Source organism: Eutrigla gurnardus, assembly GCF_963514095.1.
Source record: "Eutrigla gurnardus genome assembly, chromosome: 11".
Lineage (NCBI taxonomy): Eukaryota > Metazoa > Chordata > Actinopteri > Perciformes > Triglidae > Eutrigla > Eutrigla gurnardus.
In genome coordinates, this window is record NC_139925.1 from 12,147,754 (window position 1) to 12,169,415 (window position 21,662).

General features: G+C 39.7%; 1 protein-coding gene and 1 pseudogene across 2 annotated transcripts; one reads left to right on the top strand and one right to left on the bottom strand.

Annotated features, from left to right (window-relative positions):
- Nucleotides 1–1,145: 1,145 nt before the first annotated feature.
- On the bottom strand, nt 1,146–17,967 carry sgms1a (sphingomyelin synthase 1a). Its single transcript, XM_084021969.1, has 6 exons — nt 17,833–17,967; nt 6,103–6,985; nt 5,889–6,006; nt 4,855–5,008; nt 4,006–4,172; nt 1,146–3,627 (listed from the first exon to the last, which is right to left on the bottom strand). Exons 2-6 carry the CDS (start codon nt 6,714–6,716, stop codon nt 3,451–3,453), a joined length of 1,230 nt encoding a protein of 409 aa, XP_083878095.1. The 5' UTR covers nt 6,717–6,985; nt 17,833–17,967; the 3' UTR covers nt 1,146–3,450.
- Nucleotides 17,968–19,291: 1,324 nt separating this feature from the next.
- Nucleotides 19,292–21,590, top strand: LOC311020715 (multiple inositol polyphosphate phosphatase 1-like; annotated as a pseudogene). Its single transcript has 3 exons — nt 19,292–19,764; nt 19,828–19,923; nt 21,402–21,590. The product of its transcript is annotated as a multiple inositol polyphosphate phosphatase 1-like (transcript).
- The last annotated feature ends 72 nt before the right edge of the window (nt 21,591–21,662 follow it).

Here is a 21,662-nt window from a genome sequence, read left to right on the forward strand (position 1 = left end):
AGTCAGCCGAAACTAGAAGAAGTTTGAGCACAGACTTCCTCCTGGCTTTGTCTCAATTGTGTACTGTAGTAGTGTGTGGGAGTTTGGCTTGGCTGGCCAGCACACTCTCCAGGGTGCCAGCAAATTCTCCAGCGGGCCAAGGAGCCAGAGATAAATCTATTCCCGTTTTTCATGCAAGGAATCATGAGGACCTCTCGCTCTTATAGGCAACTGTAGAAACCACTCTTCAAAGCCCTGACAGCAACGAGGGACCTGCGGTCCTGATCTAATTAGCTGTTGCTTGGATCTCTCGTGTCCCGAAGGCTGCTGTGGCAAGAGTCCACAATGATCCACACGGACCGGTCAGCTGATCATTTTCAACATAAACTTTATTGACATGTTTGCTTTAGACTTCCAAGAGTTTGGACACAACTTTAAATCCTTATATTGATATTCATTAGGTAACTGAACATTGCGTAAGGGCAGAAAATTTTTTTCTAAATTAGATTCTAACAAAGCAAGTCAGTTTGTTTTTTTTATCAAGAGATTTTCTGCATTTGAACTTTTAAATTAAAATATGATATGGGGGTATTTTTGCTTATCAAACACACCATCCTGATTTTTTTAAGTTAAATTAATAATAAATCCTACAAAGCAATGCAATCCCTTTTCCTAGCTATCATTTTATTACTTGTTTAGTAATGAATATTCATTGTTAAGGACACAACTTTTAACCACATTTCCAGGCACCTTAACTTATTTCTGTTAAGACTGTAAGAGTGGCTACAAGAGACTGGAAAGCAGAAGTGTAAGTGGTGTCTGTTTATTAAAAATCCTCATGCTCAGCAGACTAGAAAACACCTGGGTGGATGAGAGGAGGTTACAGGAAGATTTGAAACATGAGACGTGTTTGAAGGGTGAACAAGAGGCCCAGAATGTGCTACATGTCATGTCATACAAACAGGAAGCAATAACCACATTTCTGAAGAAGAGGCCACCTCGTCTTATTTATTCAACTCAAGGCGTCCATCTGCTGGCTGTTAGTGGGTCTGCCATGACATCATCTTTCAGCACAATGCGTCGACACAACAGGAACATAATCTGCTGTAAAAAGAAATTGCTGAGTGTGATACATGTTTGAGGAAAGAGGCCAACAGGAAATCAAATACATTTTAGTAAAAGGTTTTATTCAAAAGCGTCCCAAGTACAATCCTTTATCATATCTTACAAACATCTGGTATACACAAAAAGGAGGACAACATGGGTGAAAAGTTTACAGAGGAACATGGAGGATAACAATCGTTCAAAATAACTCCCAACTTGATTGGCAAACTAGAAGACAAACATCAGCTCCAACCGTGAGCATCATCAAAGCCCTAAAACATAATTAGAAAAGCCATGTTTGGACCGTTACTTAAAAACATAATTTCAAATCAAAGTACGACCGTGAGGAACCTGCTGCTGTGCTCCTAAAAACCATTCTTTGTTCAAGTGAAATGAGTTGGTAATGCTACATGAAGGAGGGTAAGTCTGGACTGTAATTTGTCTCAAACATTAAGACTCTTGTTGGCATTAAAAGGTATAGCTTCATTAATTGGAAATTGTATTTTCTCAACCCCGGCTATCGACAGTATTCTTTAGAAATGAACCGCTTCATCATTATTCCTTTCAGATTTGTATAATCTAAAGCTGAGTGCAGTTTCTCTTCATCAAAGCTAATCAGTATCATTTGAAATTAAAGTTTCACAAAACGTTGAATCTTTCCCTATAGATCAACTTGTGCAATACTTATTCTTTACAGTTCAGTCATTGTTACACAATGAAAAGCAAAAAAAACACAAAAAAAACATCACCATGCATATGATTAAGATTATCAATAAGGACGCATTTTCACATTCATGGAAATCAATGTTATCCTGCACACACGTGGTTAAATATATTGCCTGCTCTGTGCATCATGCTTCAGCTTCTTCCCCACACACGCAAGTTCCATGTTGAGCGTTTGGTACTTCGAGTTTTGGTGCTGCACTTACAGAGGCAATGCAAACAAGGAAGGTACAGAGTACATGTACAGATTCATAACAGACATGCTGACAAACTTTACCTGAAGCTTATATTCTCCCAACTTTGACGTTCCCTACACTCAACACGTGTTTTCTCCCAGAGACAAGACCAGATAGTAGTGAGGATCATTCTGATCTCAAGATGGGACTCAATGTGGGGAACAAGAGAGAAGTTTTTTTTGTTTGTTTGGTTTTTTTTTTTCCATCTCCTGAGCAAGATGTTGCAGTGATGCACAAGACATGTCCAGGTCCAGAATAACAACTGACATGTCTTTTCAACCAGGCAGTGATAGGCAGATAATGGAGTGGTGGAAGGTAACACTCACTGACAAATTAGCATCAATGATTGGGCTTTGAACATGGCTGGTGTTGGTTAAAGACTGACTGGTAAAAATGAAATGTTATTGACATAAAGAAAAGTACAATTAACAGTCATTATTTTCTATTAGAACGGCATGGACCAACTAAACACAAACGGACATCGTAAAGCATCAATAAATAAACGGGACATTTCACTCACTGCACTTAATTTTGGGAAAACCAATTTTCTGGTAAGGCTGGCGTAGTTTTCTCTCTCTCTCTCTCTTTTTTTTTTTTTACATTCATGGGAACGAGACTGTTAACCAAGTACCACCTCGTACCGCGGCGTGGTCACACCCGTGGCAGAGAGACACAAGACACATTGTACTTGAACTGTTTTACAATCAAGCTAAGAAAGGCACTGGAATAATGTTTTACCACATTAGATTCTTATGCTCTCAGTTATCCATCTTGAAAAAGGTAAAAATCTAAAAATCTTTAATTGGACATCATTAATTTTTGAAAAATAAAGTTTGACATACTTAAAAAAAATATTTATTTTTTTTGCACCTTTGACTCATTTTAGCAAGGATAGTTTACAAAAAAGTAATTTACTATTAAAAAAAATGCATATGGCATTTTGGTTATCAAATGAGTATTGATTGACACCATTTGCACTCAAAATCTTGTAAGAATATGAAGACAATTAACTATGGTTTTGTGCAGAGAGGGAAAAAAGTATTTGAGTACTTGTGGCCAAAAATCTTTGAGTTTGAGAAGTTTGTCGAAATGCTTCATAAACTGTTGTGTGGCCCACGAAGCAGAAAAGACACAAAACAAATATAAATTAGTGCTCTGTGTTGGTATACTAGAGAAAAAAGAAGAACATTTATATATATATATATATATATATATATATATATATATATATATATATATAACACAGAAAAAAAAAATACTTGGTGGGTCACAGTGCTACCCATTTGGACAGGGATGTGTCCGTTACTAGAGGTGAAAGGACAGCGCTACATATAACAGGGCCATCTTCCATGGGTAAAAACAGCACTTATGGAAGTCATAGTCCTCGCCTGCTTTGACATGATAAGGGTCACTGGATGTCAAGTTTGCTGTACTTCACACCACGGTTCCACTGCAATGATCGCCATGACAGCGGCAGCTGATAGTTGCGAGGGACCATGCCGCTTACGTTCTCTTCAAAGTATTGGAAGAGTCTGTACCACCACACCCGCGAGAACGGGTTACTCTGCGACGTCTCCTTCAGCGACTGAAACAAAACATAAAGGACACAAACACTGTGAGTATTTAAGACTTTAAATATTCACTGAGCAATTTACTTCACATCATTCATCAACCATGTTATGAATTAATCTTAACATATTTATAACAAATGTGCTGCAGCTTTGCAACTAGTGCTTTAGATAACAAAAAGAAGTGCAGATAAATAACAATCCATATGACTGTACATTGCAAGACCTCTGCAAGAACAACACAAGAACTTGCTTCCTCTCTGCGTACACACTCTGATAGCTAGGTCATAAAATACAGGTTCCAGTTAATAAACCCTTGTGCGCTCTTACTTTACTTTCTTAACTACTTTAAATCACATTCCAGTAAGGTAGCTTGTGCTGCATGTTGCACTCACCTGCTGGTTAGCCATGGTGTGGTACCACCAAAAGAGGCGTGTAGTAATAAAGTATGCAACCACCACGTCCACCGTGTAGTGGTCATGGGCAAGAAGGATGCAGAAAATTCCTACAGCGCTCAAGGTCCAGCACAACCACTGGTACCACCAGAACCGCTTGGGGGAATCTGCCAATCAAACATAAAAAGGCAAGTAGGGTTAATACACCAGAGACACAGATCAACCCTATATGTCTTAATTCTAAAAGACAGACATTTTCCCCAAACTGTTCTCCTTTTCACCACTAGATGTCACTGCCACAGTGGAAAAGCATTGCAACGTTTGAGAAATGTACAAATGTCTACAATTTGACCCTGCAGTTAAGATGCTTCTGACTTCTAACCCACTTCCATAGCTTTGCGGCGAACCAAATACTTTAGATAACGGAAATGTCTGCTGCAGAGCAGAGCATGTGGTTTTGTAATAGAGCAATGTCTTCACAGGCTGATACCAACATTGTAACAGACGTGCATTGGATGGCGCAACATTTCCTTTGTCTACATTTCCAGATACAATTTAGAGAAGTGTAGCGAAAACCAAGCCACACAAGGCTTTATCAAGTCGATGTAGATGACTGAAAACTGTAGTGAGGGAACCTCAGTTTACTATTCTAACTTGTAATAACAATAACAATATCTGTCATCAATAATGACATCAGATTATTGGAGGTGGAGCTGTCAAAATGATCTGCTACATGTTAGTGAATATAAAGATATCCTTTGAAGGTAAAAAGAGCATCAGTAAAAAGTAAAAAAAAAAATGTCCTTAACAATCTTACTTAACATATATTAAAGACACAGTGGAACTTACACTCCTTGATGAAGAGGTATGTTAGTGTTAACATGACGGTGTGGCCACTATACAGATAATCTCCACACATGGTGTGGGAACCTGTGATGGAAAGGCCCCCACCAGCAATCATCTTCATTATTCTCCTCATCTGTGCCTCCCAGTTCCCGAGAAGCTGAAAGAAACACAACCAGTCGTTCCATTATTGTTGGCTTTTTAATAAAAGCATAATAACTGACAATTTAACGAACAGCTGCTAAAGAAGTACATGATGAAGAATGGGTCCTTGCAGAGTGTTGAACCATTCAGCATTAACACATCATAATACTCTACAAGAAGCACTCTGCATTTGTTGTATGACAAAATCATTATCTGTTAAACACAGCAATAAAAAGCAGTAAGAGCACTAGTCCTATGAAAATAAAATAACAAAAAAGGCCAGAGATAAAATGGGATGACATAAATGAAATAGGTCATATATGACAAAGAGGATTTGGGTGTCAAATAAAGTAAGTTCATTGTGTGTGTACACATCGTTGTGTTTTAGCAACAGTTACATAATAAAAACTCCCTTCAAGCATAAAAAGTTTTTTATTGCCTCAAGGAGATTGACTATAATTACCTAATTATTATTGCGATGTTTATTATATGTCAAAATACAATGAAAACATTGGTTCCTGAAATTAGTAAATAATCATGATTAATAATCGTGATCTTAATATTGATCCAAATTATTGTGATTAATATAATTTTCTCCATAATCACGCGGCCCTACAGTTGGTTTCAGCACAATGACGTGTGCTTTCCGAGTGGAAATATTACAATAACAGGAACTATAAAAAAGTGAAGTGATAAGCATCTATTACTCAGAAAAATAGACATATTTTACAAACAGTGGTCAGTGAAGAGCACTCAGAGGCTTTCCTCTTGCAAAAGATTTTTTGCTGAATTTGCCCATTCAGCATGTTTGCGACAAAAGTAGTTAAGTAAGAAGCCTTTCATGCTCAACAAGCCTACAATGGTGAGAGAAAGAGAAGTGTGTCCATGCATAATACCTTTGGAGAGCATTTGAAGTGCATCCCGGGAACAGGCAGAGTGGTGATGTACATTGTAATACACCGGTACAGATAGAGTGTGCCCACGATGAAAAAGAACCGTCTGCCTATAATTGACCTGGGAAAAATAGACGGAAATTAACAATATTACATTTTCAGTTGCATTTCAGATCCGGACGAAAAACACACGTTGGCTGACTAAACTAGACTGTACCTGTGCTTGAGTAGAATCCACTGTATCAGCCAGAGTGCCACCAGCAACATGCCCATAATCTCACAGATGGAGAAAGCCCACTCCACCCTGTTAAACAGGTCGAAGAATTTATCAGGTAGTGGTGGGGTGTGCTCCTTCGGCGGTACTCTCTCATGAACCACTGAAATGACCACAGTGGTGGTAACGAAGCAGACCACTGCATAAACAAACGCGATGCCCGTCTTCCCCCACTCGGCAGGGAACGAGGTGCGCATAGTTTCTTTTGTCGGGATGGGGATGTGAACCATCTCCATCCTGAAGTCCTTCATCTCCAATGTGCCATTCCTTTGAGGCTTGCTAGTTCCGTTAGGTAGCCCACCAGCATGCCCGTTTGCGTGGCCATTTTTGTGTGCCTCAATATGAGTCTCTATCCGCAGAGTCTCCAGCCGCTCCAACAGCTGCTGCCCCCCATCAGACGACACCAATGAGAGCGGAGGCACGTGGAAATCTGCCTCGTTGAGCCTGAGCAACGCAGAACCATCCTTCTGACGGAGCGCATCTACATACTCAGGCATCCCCTCTTTGCATAGCCAGTCAGAGACGTCCTCTGCTGACCATGCTGTCACCTTCTTCATCTTGGCCAGTGGGCAATGTGAAGAATTAGGCTCCTCAGAGTAGAGGGGAAGGTTCACAAGAGGTTTGGCAGTCTATGGGTCAGTGGTAGGTCCTCTCCAGTTTTGGCACATGGTGTTTCTTGCACCGAGAGGGAGCCCAGTCTCCTCTTAAAGTGATGGGTGGTGAAGGTAAGCAGCCGGGTCACTTACTACGTTATGGGCCAACAGGTAGCAGCAGTGACCTCCTTTGGCGTTCTTCAGCTCATCAGCTTTTCCACCACACCGCACCCCTGTTAAAAGAAAATAGAAAATGCTGTGAATCAGAATACAGCTATGACTACCATCCTCATCATATCCTTACACAACTCTACTGGGCGTAGTCATGTCCATGATGCCTGGTCTGACGCTTACTGTGTATCCTCTGGGAAAACAGAGCAGCATGACACACAGGTTGTTTGGCAGTCTTTGAACCACTGGAAATCACAGATGAAACCAGGTAAGCTGAATTTCAGAAATGAAACATGAATTCTTCACATCATTCTAATGCTTTCAAAACTATGAAGAATGAGAGATCAAATGATCAGCATTTCCCCTCTTTGATTCTCACCATATGAGAATCATCTTTTCATGTGGTAACACGCTGGAACGTTTTTACATGACCGCTGTCTCCATTGAGAAAGTGGCATACATTTTAACTGAGGTTGGTGGTATCATTGTCATCCGTTTATTTATCTGACATTTGCTGTATGGAAAATGATTAGTATCTGAAAGGGCCAACTACTAAATATGTAATCTCTCTCTCTAAAGCTATATATTTATCGGTGAAACAGCGTGTGAAGTGCTATGCTTTTTAAACTGAAGACAAGAGAAAGTGATGGATGATTAGATAAAAGAGATCACTGAGGCAGTGATAAATCATTCGATAAGCAGAACGGAGACAGGGCCAAACAGATAATTCTTCATTTCTACAGTGTGATGGAGTAGCCAAGTGAACTGACCATGTAACTCGGGTTACTCGGCCTATTTAATCTAAACTGTAAGTATAACAGATCAAATCCGACCAGTTCTTTGGCTTTTTAACTTTACTTTGCTTTCCATGGTGTGCATTTCTCATCTGGGTGCCAAGCAACAGCCAGGGTTTAGCATTAACAAGGAGATGAACTCACATCTGCTGCATATCAAGCATTTGTTTATAGACCGTGATGTCGGTGGTGGTCACAGGGTGGCCCAGCTTGTGTTGTGTTTTGAGTGTGAGGTACAGCTGGAGGCAAGTCCAGATCTACTGCATGGATAAGAGGAAAGAGAGAGGATGGGAGGGGAAACAGACTGCGAGGAGGAACTCATAAATCAGAGTGAAGGTCAGAACCAAACACTGAGACAGCCCCACCCCTGTAAAGAGGGCAAACGGCCAACAGTCAGGCCCCAGCGCAGCCAGCTCAGCTAAGGCCAATGGCAGCTAAATACTCTGGCAGACGAGCTGGGTTGCAGGACAACAAACTGCACATTAGTGTCTCGTCTCACCTCAGAGGCCTGTTCATTTGGGCCAGCAAAACAGAGCCAAAGAAATGTGCTATAAGTTGGGTCGTGTACAACACCTGGGATCAAATGTATTCCTGCTGAGGTCTGGAGAATAATTTGACCCAACAATCTCACAATTCTAACACTAAAAAGCAAGTGTAAAAATAAACATATGGGTAGCATTCAAACAGTACAGCAGGACAGTCCTAACTGCACTAGCTTAGCCATGTGACACCCAGCTGTGTATGTTAACATAGTGTGAAAAGTGCAGAAGGAGCTGTATTTAGTGGAAATAAAGAGAGAAACACAGAGACAAAGAGCACTCCCGTTAGTCTATTAACTGTATACGACTGAGACAGATCAGAGATTAGCTGTCACTGAGTCAGCTGTGTGGTGAGGACCTTTGGTCCATGAATCAGCTTACAATGTGCTCAGTGAAGAAATAATCTCACGCAACTGAACAGGCAAGAAGGAAAACAAACTAATCCTGAAATGAAATAACTATCCTGTATTTACCTAGTTATCTAAAGACAGTGGTCTCCCAAAGATTCTGGATATGAGAGTTTAAATTAGAGAGGTTTTTATAATTCCTATGCTAAAATTGCATGCGAATAGGCATATCCATTTGGTAATTGGATGATGCTATTTTAGTCTTATTCAAGCAAAGACCTGGGCATGGAGACAATACAAGTATCTGGAGAACATATGCATGCACTGAACTACTTTTCGTTGGCTGTAATTTGACACTGCATGAACACGTAGATCCTGCAGAAACACAAGGGTTTGTAAAATACATACTTCACCCAAGAAAATCTTTGTTGCTGAAGCTAACCAACACCTGATGAGCACGTAGCAGGCTTTGATTAAAAAAAAAAACGCTTTCTCCCAGAAGCAAAACAGATGGAAATCTTCAGAACAATATTGTTTGATGGCAGATACAGAAACAAAGGAAATTCTGGAAATACTTCAGCCTTATGATGTTGTGAATTTTGATACAAGATAAGAGAAGACGTTGAAGCTACTCCCTAAACATTTTGACCTTGAAAGCCTTTGGTTTCAGAACTTAAGTAAATATGCCAGCAGCAAAGAAAGAGCGTTGATGTTTGTGTTTACTGAACACAGAGAGTACGATTGTCATATGTTTACTTATTGTAGGCCTCCTTACAGGACTAGCATTATTCATTTGAGGACGGTTAAGCTGTTGGAGGAAGTGGTGTTTTATCTCGTCAACACAAAAAGAGACTGGTCTGGAGGCAGATGAGCAGCTAAGTAGTTAAAATCATTAGAGTATGCAATGCATATCCCGAAGGCTTGAAAGGTGGCTGTAAAAAGTACGTTGCTCCTTGGTCAGCTGTATTCATGGGTTCTTAGATTGCTTTGACTAGCGACAAGTACAGACTCGATGCAACTAAAAGTTAAATGTTAGTCGTGATAAAATAATTTGTTCAATTAACTGAGTCTTCAATTAAACTTCTACATCGTCAAAATTCTGTTTTGTTTGGAGGAAGTGGAGAATCGGGGTTTTGGGAAAACACTACTTAAAAGAGGTCCATCAAGTTTTCTTTTAAACAAACAAAAGTTATGTTTACTTTAGTGTTATTCACCAAAACATTGCATTGAATGTATCCTCGGGGTCCAACAAGCAACGGCACTTTTCCCTCATTTGGCAAGTCTTTCCCCTCAGATAGGTTGGTGGGGCCAAGCAAATAGGAGGGGACACATGTGACATCACCAGAAAAATATCCCACCCAGGAGCGACAATATGTCAAGCCGACACAAACATAAACACGCCATCTGTAGCCCATCTTTAGGCAGCCAAGAGTGGTACAAAAATTACTCATTAACAATGGCCTTTCAGAGCGGAGGAAAGTAGAGTCCAATTGCATCTAACAACTAGCAATGACAGCATTAAAATGGTCTCTGCTACATGTTTCATATGGACATGCAGTTAGTAAACATTTGCTCATGTTAATGGCAGCCTAGATGAACTCTACAGTGTGTTTGTCTTCAGAAAACATGTTGGGCTACACTTTAAAGATTAAAAAAAAGCCTGATCTGAGCTTCACAATAAAAGGGTAACTGTGTTGTATAACCTCCTGTTATGCGTTTCTGAATTTCCTCTCTTCGTTGGATCAACAGCATTGGCCTCAGAGGAGGAATTTGTTTCTCTGACCCGTCGCCACCTTGTGTCTAAATTTCCTCCTCTTCCTTTATTCATATCTATGCATGAAAGATCAGGAGCCAGTTCCTATTGACTGCACGGTCTCCCACTCTATCTCTACTGCTGCACATTTGTTTCCTGTTGTTCATTTCATTCATTTGTTGTGTTTTTCTCCCTTATAACACTTACAATACGACAATCGACATATCCTGGCGAAAAGAATGGCCTTCATCACATTTGGCAGAAGTAAAGGTGTGTGAACATGAATCAGATGGGAACACACACACACACACACACACACACACACACGTCTTGAAATGGAATATGTAGCTAAATTCTGTCAAAGACAATATGCCTCCTTGCAACAGCATGTCTGTGCTTGAGCTGGTTGCTGAACCAAATCCCAAACCACTTCAGAGTTTCCACTGGGGAACCCATCATAAGTGCAGGGTAACACCATCGTCATGTAAAACTAAGCTCACTCATGGGCAATGAGAGCTCCGAGGTATGACTAGATGGAAACTGTAGTTCAGCGAAGCAAACATATGTGCTGCTGCGTGGCCAGCAGGGCAGACATGTGATCTTCAATAGAGGAAATGGGAAAATCAGGTTAACCAGTAAGGTGCAACTAATCGGACAGAATAACAACAGATCAAAAAGATGCCGACAGCACAGAGATAAGGATTGTTGGTCAAATAAAAACAAGCAATTTGAAGACATCACTGTGGGAGATTTATTTGACCATTATTTCATAGACAATTAATTGAGAAAGAACCGGAGATTCATCAATAATAGTAATCATTAGTTGTAGCCCTTTAACAAAGCACAACATTCTCAGAGTCTGATTAAAGTTACCTTTTAAACTAGTAGAAATGTGGACCAGTTCATAAAAGGTTTGGCTGGTGCCCCAGTCTGGTACGGACTCCTGTGTCGTTACAGAGACCTAATCATTTGAATAGTGTCTCTTTATGTAAATAACCCCCATAGATGACAACAGCAAAGTAAAGATAACATTTAACATTTTTGACAGTTGTAGCTCTTCAAAAGAAAATTACAATCAGCAAAAATTGGAATTGGTAGGTTGGGCTTTTAAAAAAAAGTGGAACGGTGCAGTCGTTGCATCTCAACACTTAACCTGGATATGTATATGTGATGCATTTACAGAAAATGGTCAAATATTTCAAGAGAGGAGGCATCACATTACGGAACCAGCAACACACACGTCACATTAAAAGGCAACCGAAGATGATATTCCACCTCGAAAGCAGTTTACCCTCTTCCTGTCTTGTGTCCTTAGGGTGTTGTCCTTTTCTTTAGTTTTACAGTTTTTGAAAGGAGCAGTATCCCTTTACAGGTTTTTTTTTAATCTTGTGAGGTAAACGGACAATGGTTGAACAACACGCTCTCACCTGTATCCCTTTACACCTAGTATACAAACGCCCCGCAGGTAGAGAATGGAAGGCCAATATTTACACAACTGGGCAAGCCTACTTAAAGTGATTATGGTTAAAAATTAACTGTGTATGTTCCTGCTTACACAGTAGTTCAGTCCTGTTATTAGAATGTTTTAATATACTTACACCAAGCTATATAAAATATGACGCTGTGGCTCCTTCTATTTCTAAGAAACTAGGTTCATCATTTGTAAAACCTGTGAAAACACTCAGATATTCAGTTATGATAATGCTCTGTAAACTTCTGCAAAACTAAGGGGCCACCAGTATGTGCACCTATCTTTGTTGAACTGTTTAGGACAGACTATATGAAACAGTGTTTGGCTTCAGTGAACACAGAGGAGATGAATAACAAGCTTGGAATGTGCAGCATTTCCAAGATGACAAAAATCACCAAAAAATTAAAAAAATAATAATTACCACTTACTAGCCAAGTGAATAGTTTCAGTTTAACATACCAATGCTTTGACCAACTTCAATGAATTTGAATAGATTTTGATTAGCACTCCTCTAGCAATGAAAAACAAATCAACCATAAATAGCACTCAGACAGAAATAGAGGTTTTATTTTGTTGTATTTATTAAGTTCCCAAGTGAAATCAATGTTGCTCTGCTTGCTACTCAGATGAATGCCTAGTTTATAACAGGCAACGCATTGTGTTGTCATTGCGTGTATACAAGCAAACTGTTGGTTGCAGAAATAAACATAGCCTTGGAGCTTTCAACGAGTCACAAATACACATTGGAACCAATGAAGATGGGTCTTGCAGTGCAAGATGACCTTTAAAAGTAAATTCGATCAGCACAGGCATTCATTTTACATTTTTTAAGCTACACCTACACTTAAAGTTTTTTTTACCTCCCTGTTTAGTTTTCTACCGTCAAGAAATAATGGGTGTACTCTCTATTTCCTTGAGCAACAAATTACTCTTCAGCTCAGCAATGACGACCTTCAGCAATGGATCAATATATCTAGTCATGCATGTAAGCACGGAAACGTTTCTGGGACAATACCAGGCTTATTGTGATAGCATATAAAAACATATTAAATAAAGATCACTCCTTTTACAAGAAATGTCAGGTCAGTCTTATAAGATAAAAGGTTTTACAATGGGAAAGCTTTTAATTAGAGAGGTCTCGACACCCTCACCAAAGCTATTTGTGACAATAAAAATGTATGAAAATGAGTAATTTAACACTGAGGTCTGATGATGGCCTTAACTGAGTACAGTTACTGTGAAGTCAGACCCCAGGCAACAAGGTCTGATATTTATTTGGGTCAGGGTATAATCAATCTTCTATCTGTAACAGCTGACAACAGCAGATCCAAAAAAAACAACCTTTGCATAACATCCTCCCAGTACTGCCCAGAAAACTGCATTTCTAATTTTGTCAGATAACTATACTACTAAACTATATTTAGAAGGTGTAGTATCACTGTTTTTACCATTTTAACATACACAATTCCATAGAATATTTTCACTAAAATTAGCTATTTCGATTCCTTTATAATGCTGTTTTTTACTTAAATAAATAACTGAATCCCTAAATCAATTAAGTTAAAGCCAATGAAATACAGCAAAATTTGCCTCTACTACCATTGTACAAAACCACTATGCTAATCAGTCATTACATTAGCTATTACATTAATAAAAGGAGAACAAGATATGACAAAGTCTACAATGCCAAATAAACCTTTGAAATGTGGTTTATTATACAGACGGCTATCACATCGCAATATTATGTCCTATCAGTCTGTTCAATTTCAGAGCAAGTAGTTTAAGCCAAGGGTAAAGATGAGACAGGCCATTTGCATGGATGGATCTTGCAGAAGTCTTGGAGGAGCTGAGCTGAACGGGTACAAGAGCCACTGTAATGGTAGGCGATATCTACTAATGAGAAAACCACCTGTGGCTTTATGGGGCACTGATTGGGATGTCAGGCCCACACAGGCGCAGAGGACCGACACACAACTTGTTCAACTGCATGTGGTGCAGACACCTCAGAAATTATATCTAGGATAGCACCCATGGGACTTGTTGTCAACGGGGAGTAATTACTGTGTAGCACCGAATTTAGCTCATCTTTTCATATATCAACTGTGTCAACAAGACTGACAGCTTAAGAGACGTGTAATGATTTTGCATGAAAAATGCAATTTCTTGTGCTGTAAAAACCGTGCTTCTTAATTAAACTGTTGAAAATCCTTGAAACCCAGTAACGAGGGCCAAGTTAAAAGGTGCTGAACTGCATATGGTTGAGGGATTGCCTCTGATTATCTGATGTTGTAAGTTAAGAGCAACAACTTGCACAGCACACTGAATTTTAACCATTATTTCTGGGATTATTTGCCCCCACACAATCTTCCATGAGGATGCCACCCATCGTACACTTTCATGACCAGATTTGATGTAAACTCCATGTATGAGAAAATACACATTCTCTAACAAGAAAAGAAAAGCAAAACTCCTTCACAATGGGCACATGGTTTGTTTCAATGAAAAGGGTTAGGGCAAGTAGAGCTCCACCGACTCTCACAATTGCAGAGAGAGTTGTCATAATCTACATTATCTTGTACAGACATGCAGCTAATTTCCATAGGCTGGAACAATGTGTGTCATTTCCAATCTAGAGGCCAATAAATTAATCCAAGTACCATCCTAACGACAGCTGATTTAAAATAATTAGAAGAGGAAAAATAAACAAGATTCTTCTCCTTCACATTAGCATAGGAATTGTTTTCTACACAAAAGCTGGCCATTAGTTAATTAACATACATTGGAGGTAGGTGGAGTTTTCAAGTTGCTGAGGAGCAATAAAAGGATACTAGACAATTCTTAGTGGTTTTTTCACATGCATACTTTGCACATATATAGTTTGGGTTCAATCTATTTAGGGGCAGTTATGAGAACCAAATGCCACTGGCCTGCCATTGGTCAAAGTCACACCAGCTATCCTCAATATAACATCATGTTGCATTTTGCCTTTTAAAATAGGTCAAAACAAGCACAAATTGGGGTCGGAGCAGGTCTACATATTTTGGGGAGTTTACGGATACAATACAGTCACACTGGTGTACCGTTATTTACACCAAACACCCTGAGAAACTTGACTAACATAAGTGGAATGCAAGAGGACACCTGAAACATGTCAGGACAGGGAATACCTAGCTCAGGTGTAAGTAGGCTAGACAATAGCACAAAACAGGGAAAAGGCTGGCATTCAGAGGGGTGGCTTGCACTACTTAACATTCCTTATGAATACTGCACTTGCAACCCTTGCCTTGTCCACATGTATTTATCATGTACCTACCTGCATCATTGAGTGAAATATAGAACCTAACATATACATCATTTCTATTTGTCAAACTATGCGTAATTAATTTAGGCTAAAGTCTGTTTTGCTCCTTCATTTAAAACAAAGCCCAGCAAAGTAAGATTACATTAGACTACTTAAATGTAGCCCTTCTGTCAAGCAAATTTAATCTCATATTTTGACATGATTTCTGTTCTGAAATAAACAAACAACAACAACAGACATTCACTACATCAATGTTCTACTAGCCTGGATTTCCAAAAAAAAAAAAAAGTTGTAGGCCACTGGAAACTGGGACATAATGTGGGGAGTGGCAAAACTTCATGTGTTTCTAATTATGGCAGAAACAAGATTTAAAAACCTTACATCGGTTTTCTCTGGGGGCAAACCTATGATGGAAATCAAATGATCGATGGCTATTGACATTTTAACATCATAACATAGAATAACAAACAGGCCAAGGCCATCAGCTAATAGCATTACCTATCGGTGGCTTGAGTATAAACTCATGTATGCTGCAGAGGAGCAGGCACATTTGCAAATGTGTAATCTTTTTAGAAAAGACCAACATGCATTTCAAGCATCCAATATGTATCAATTTCAGATCATCTGAAGACTCACAAAGAGGGTACAGATTGGCTGTTTGTTGTAACCTATTCAAAAACAAACGGATATGCGATACAAAATACATATTGGGGTACTGTAACCAGCGATCTATCAATACCAACCAACATATTAAATTAACAATGCACCAGGTGTACCAAACAAAGTGACCATATATACCTCCATCATTGTCAGTGAATAAGGACTATTTGTGTCAACTGGATGAAGAAGGATCCATTTGTCCCCTAATCATGTTTAAGTTTATGATGAGTAATATTTGCTGAGCTTTCATCTAAATATTCACATATCCATGTTTTCATCTATAGTCGTCTCTTTCCTGATCCGAGTTGGAGAGTCTCATTAATCTTCCTCATTCTGTCCTGTTGATATCTGTGTATTTCATAATTCTCCCTCTCGCTTTCTCCGAAGCTGACACTAACATGGGTTACAGATCAATTAAAACGTCACTGAGAGGGATGCTAATACTAGTTAGGTATGGAATATATATATATCTGAAGCTCTGACTAATTCATCAGTCATATATAGTAAAGCTATGTTTTCATTCATAAAAACTACACAGTGCTCCAATGTCATTGAGTAATTTGCAGTCTGACATCAGGAATTAGGAAAATGTGAAATTGTTTTGTTCAAAATTAATACAGAGGAACGTTGGTGATCTAAGCTTATGTTGGTCAATATTATTGGTCATCAACTTACAGACAGTTTTCCGAGGCTGACTCATGGCTTTGCCTACAAAACCTCATTGTTTCCACTTGTTGATAGTCTGACATGCTTTGCTTTGACAAGGAAGCTTCCTCAGCAACGGGGCTGGATGCACTGGCGACAATACACCCCATTGACTCCCTCCTACATTTTGCCCCCTTGACATTCACTGCAGTCATACTGTTTACATCTGTGAAATGTTGCTTTCTCACCAGTTCTGCTACACAGACATCTCTCTGTTTATTCGATCAATGTCTCTGTTGGCCCTGTCCTGTCCGTCCAGGCAGTTTTTCTGTGGCCTGAGCGGATCCTAATTTAGCAGTCAATCTTAACTATATACACTGCTATAACAGGGCAATGGTGATTTTTTTTCCCCAACGACACAACTGCTCAAACATCTGTGACCAAGTTTCCCCCTAAGGGTGGGGTGGGGGGGGATAAGACGTCTCCCCTCTTTTTATGCGAATAAAGGAGGCAGAACACATCGCAAATGATGACCATGACGAGTGTCACAGAGCTGAAAACAAATGTTTGACTACCATTAATACTCTGGGTTAATATTTACAGAGAGAGCAGCTGCTAATATATTCGCGACTCGCTGCAACTTTAACGTCAGTAGGCACACCTGTGAGGCAGTGTTACATCAAAGTCATGGCTAACACAGGTGACTCAATGTGCCGAAAACACTGATTCACTTCATTCATATTAGGGCCTCGTCAACCTCTGTGTGGTGATGGCTTAAGAGCTTAGTTGGACCACCTAAATATAGACAGGCAAGCTGGCGTCTTCAGTATTTTAGCTAGCTAGCTCACAAGCTAAAACAGCACACTGTGCTCTTGAATTCCTCGCGCGATTTTGGGTAACGGTTAGCTACACACGATTGGGGTTTACAAGACTGGGTTTTTTTTTTATTTGTAACCTGATTATCGACCAACTCGATATTTTGCTCGGGTTAAAAAAATCAACGCTGCTCGAATTGGGGCTAACTTCTCTGCCAATCGCGTTGGATTTGGATTAACGATAACAGGAGAAGGTTTGTCGCGAAGTGATACAATGTTTTAACAGAAGGCCAGTGAGCAGCAATAGTTTACGCTAGCCGACGCTAGGGTTGGTGATAAATACAACGTTGAGAAACGGTCTGTCAAATAGCGCGTACCAAGAGCACCGTAGCGTAGTGTTACAATGCAACGGTTTGGTTAACTCGGTTTGAGCTACAGTATAACACATTAACTAACAGTTGCCTGACCACGACTTGGAGCCACAGTGTTAATTGACCAACCTCAAACAGGACCGAGGGAGCTGCACAGATAGCTAGGTCTAGCTTTCGACAAAAGAGTAGCGAACGTGTGAGTAATGTTATTACCTCGCCGTCGAAATGTTGAAGGACTTCTTTTCAGATCGTAGTGGTTATCACCGCAATGTGGTAAGAATCCCTCTCCGCGTCTCTCCGGTGTTTTAATGGGTAGGCGTTTTGTGCTTGGAGAAGCTGGGAGTTCCCTTCATACCGTCACCCGTGCTGCCTTCAAGGACCATCAGAGCTATCGAGTGGTGTTCGAGTGACCATACGAAAAAAGACCGAATAATGTGTGATGGGTCGCAACAAAACAACATCACAATCAACTTTACACGTCATAGCATATTAATTAGTTTTTTTTTAGCTGCACAATGTGTGACACCACATATTTCCGCATGAGAACTCGGAAGTTGGAGCACGGAAGGAGCATGTGAATGCAGCAACAGTCACAACTGCAGCACGAGCCTACCCCACTCACTCGTCGGAAGCCATCTATTGGTGAAAGTCTAAAACAACACTGAAAATATAGCTCTGGTGGTTCACTAAAAAAAATAAAGATTAGCCTAGAGATAATTACATCACACAACTAACATACAGTAGCCTACACTGTATATTTTTGTATTTTTTGTGGGCCAAAAATGAGAGAAAAAAACAAACAAAATGGGTAATGCAATGGGTCAAGCAGCCGTATCACAATATTAACATTTTCACCCAATAACATCATGGCATGAAAGAGCCTTTTGGAGAAATGGCCAACTTTTGCACACTCGTATATCCTCGACAGGGAAGAATATACCCGGGACAATATAGAACAGAGAAAAAGGTTTCATAAAATAGTCAAACTGATAGTCAATCCAATTAACTGCATAGCACTGCTACAAATTACATCATACAAAATGTTTAATACGTGTAAATCAAAACGTTCAATTACTAATTTTCATCTTTTTTATTTATAATATGCTTCACATCATTGATTTCGTCAACTGTTTTTTGACACACATGCTCAAATTGTAGATACAATTCCATCGTTGTTACATTCTTTATATTCAATTGAGTGTGGTGGTGGAGGAGGACATTCACAGTCCTAAAAAGTGGATGTAGCACAAATAAATAACATTTCTGATTAGAATTTTTTATTTTGGTCAAAACGTTGCTTGACATTTTAATGAAGTTTGATAACCACTTTATTCTAACAGAAGAATATGAGCATCATAGTTTGTAGCCGGCTTTGCAATAAATACCAGAGAATTGTATTTTCATGTGAAGACAAAATTAAAACTGAAAACTGGAATATCAACTTGCACTTTTACCTGAAAGCAGGACGAAGTGAAACTATTACAATGATAATGGGTGTCATGTATACAAGAAAATTATTAAACCATGAAGTCATGGTAAGATAGTAGATTAAAGGCGTTGCAAGTCTCACTGTAAAACTTTACAATGACACTAAGATATGAAAGCATCATAAACCAAACAATGAAACACTTCCTTTTATTGCCTAATCATCTCCTGCTGTCTACTTGAATATATGAACCCAGAGGACAATCGGTATATACCGGCAATCGCCAAGTATTTCAACACAAAAGGGAGATACAAGGAAGTGAACCCTTATCTACTTGCTGTAAACAGCTCTATCCTGCAGCCTCCATCCGCACAATGTCAGGAAGTTCATCTGTGATAATAAGACACGGCACAAGGTACCCCACAACCAAAAATGTCAAGAAGACGCAGAAGCTTTACGACATAGTCCAGCATGATTCCTCAGGTGAAGAGAGTTGGCTGCGTGAGATCCAGACCCAGTGGACGATGTGGTACACTGAGGACATGGACGGCCGACTCGTCCAGAAAGGCGTGAACGACCACAAACATCTGGCCATGAGGCTGTCAAAGCTGTTCCCCTCACTGATCTCAGAGGAGAAGCTCAGAGGTGGATTCATCAAATTCATAACCAGCTCAAAGCACAGGTGTGTCAACAGCACGCTGTCTTTTCAACACAGGGCTGTGGGCTATTACAGGTAGGACTATGATCAGATCAAATATATGGTTGTATTTACATTCCCATATACTGTTACCTTTTTCTACGCTGATAATGAGTTTGACCACACGGTGAAAGATGCCCTCATGAGGTTTTTTAACCTCTGCACCAGGTGTGTGCAGGAAGTTCTTACCAGTTTAACCAGAGACCAGAGATGGGGAGGGTCCAGTAGAAGATTGCAGACCGTCTCAGAGTCCCGGTTTCGCCATACAAGGTCATATCGGCCAAAGCACTGCCTTTTTACACTGTTGTGTGCATATACTCTCAAAGTATTTATCATAACTGTAAAGCATCCTCTGCATGCTCTGCTATGTATAGGTTTCTTAAATGACTGATCAAGACCGCGCATGTACTTTAAATGTGTACCAGGTCTATTGCAGATGTACGAAAACAGTGATTCTCAATTCTAACTTTGCCTTTAATCCAATTTAAATATTAGTTTAAAATGATTAAATACACTACATCAGCAATTGTACAACAAATTAAACACACAATCTAATTTGAAAGCCTTGCCATCCATGGAACGGGAATGAATGAGTATCCTGGTAAACTAAAGGTGCAACAATCAAGTGTCTAGGTGCTTCCGTTTTGATGAGCCTATTTTATAGGGTGACACTTTTCGTTCATCTCAGAAATACGCAGGAAATGGCTGCATTTCCTGCGTTATTTCACCACTAAACATTTATACCAACCTCTCTAACACAGATATGGCTGTGTGAATCTGCAATCAAAGCCATGAATTCCCCTTGGTGTCAACTCGTCGATGAGGATGATGCAAAGGTAGGTACTATGTTTCTTAAGTTAATTTAATGAATTCATTTATGGAGTCATTTATTAGAGAGAACAATTGGGATCACAACAGGCCTTTTTTACAGACCTTTTTCATCATACAAGCACAGTTGTCACTAATAACATGAACTATGGCTCTGTTCTATCGTAGTGTCCCAATACAATACCAGGACCCTGAAACTGAAGCAGTCAAACAGAATTCAGCCGTCTTTAATTTATTATTCAGGCCTGTTCTTTTTCTATAGACACAGCCCTACATTTCACAATGCAAAAAATGTTTATTCTCTGCCACTTTGCCAGCAAATTTACGGAGCCTACTATTTCTCCCTGGCATCTTCATTTATTTATAGAGCTTTTCAGCACCAATTGAACAGAAGGTTTCCCTGCATAAGCAAACGCTGTTCAAAATGTATCACAAGCAAATATCCTGGGAATTTAAAGAGGTAAACAGAAACAGAGAAGCTAATGTAAGGGTTATATTTAGGTTCAGGGTGACAACAGTGAGGCACTTCAGCTGATCAGAGGGGCACTTCGGGCCGACCAGAGGAGCGCGGAGGTCAACCAGGGACATAGAAACTAAACCAACTAGTGAATCCAACACAAACAGCATAAAGCACACAAACAGCCCTGTCTAATTTAGGTTGGAGACGACACTACACCACCTATTTCTTGTTTCTATGGAATATACGCTCAAAAACAAAAATCACAATTTATTACCATCTCCTTTTTGCCTCACCATTGAGAAAACCTTTAGCAATATGTATATAACAAAGTGTGTATTGTGTCTTGTGTAACACGCTGACCTAACATTCAGGGTCTTTGCTCAAAGGCCATCCGCTGGCTACATTTCAACTATCTGCACCAACAGCTCATGGATTATGCAAGTGACCTAAGGGAATTCTGGAGAAGAGACCACGGTTATGATATTAACAGCAAGTTGAGCTGCAATCTCTTCCACGATGTGTTTAACCGACTGAACAATGTAGCCAGTGAGAACAAGTAGGTGAGCTTTAAATAACCTGCACAGTCCATATAAATCATCAGTGGTATTTTTTTTTCTTCTGCTTATCCCTGA

Bases quoted from the DNA above. Each gene is read 5' to 3' on its own strand.
- sgms1a (XM_084021969.1), bottom strand. From the start codon at position 6,716: ATGAAGAAGGTGACAGCATGGTCAGCAGAGGACGTCTCTGACTGGCTA. The intron at 4,173-4,854 runs GTAAGTTCCACT...TTTGATTGGCAG, and splicing joins ATACCTCTTCATCAAGGAGT to ATTCCCCCAAGCGGTTCTGG. The intron at 3,628-4,005 runs GTGAGTGCAACA...GTTTTGTTTCAG, and splicing joins ACACCATGGCTAACCAGCAG to TCGCTGAAGGAGACGTCGCA.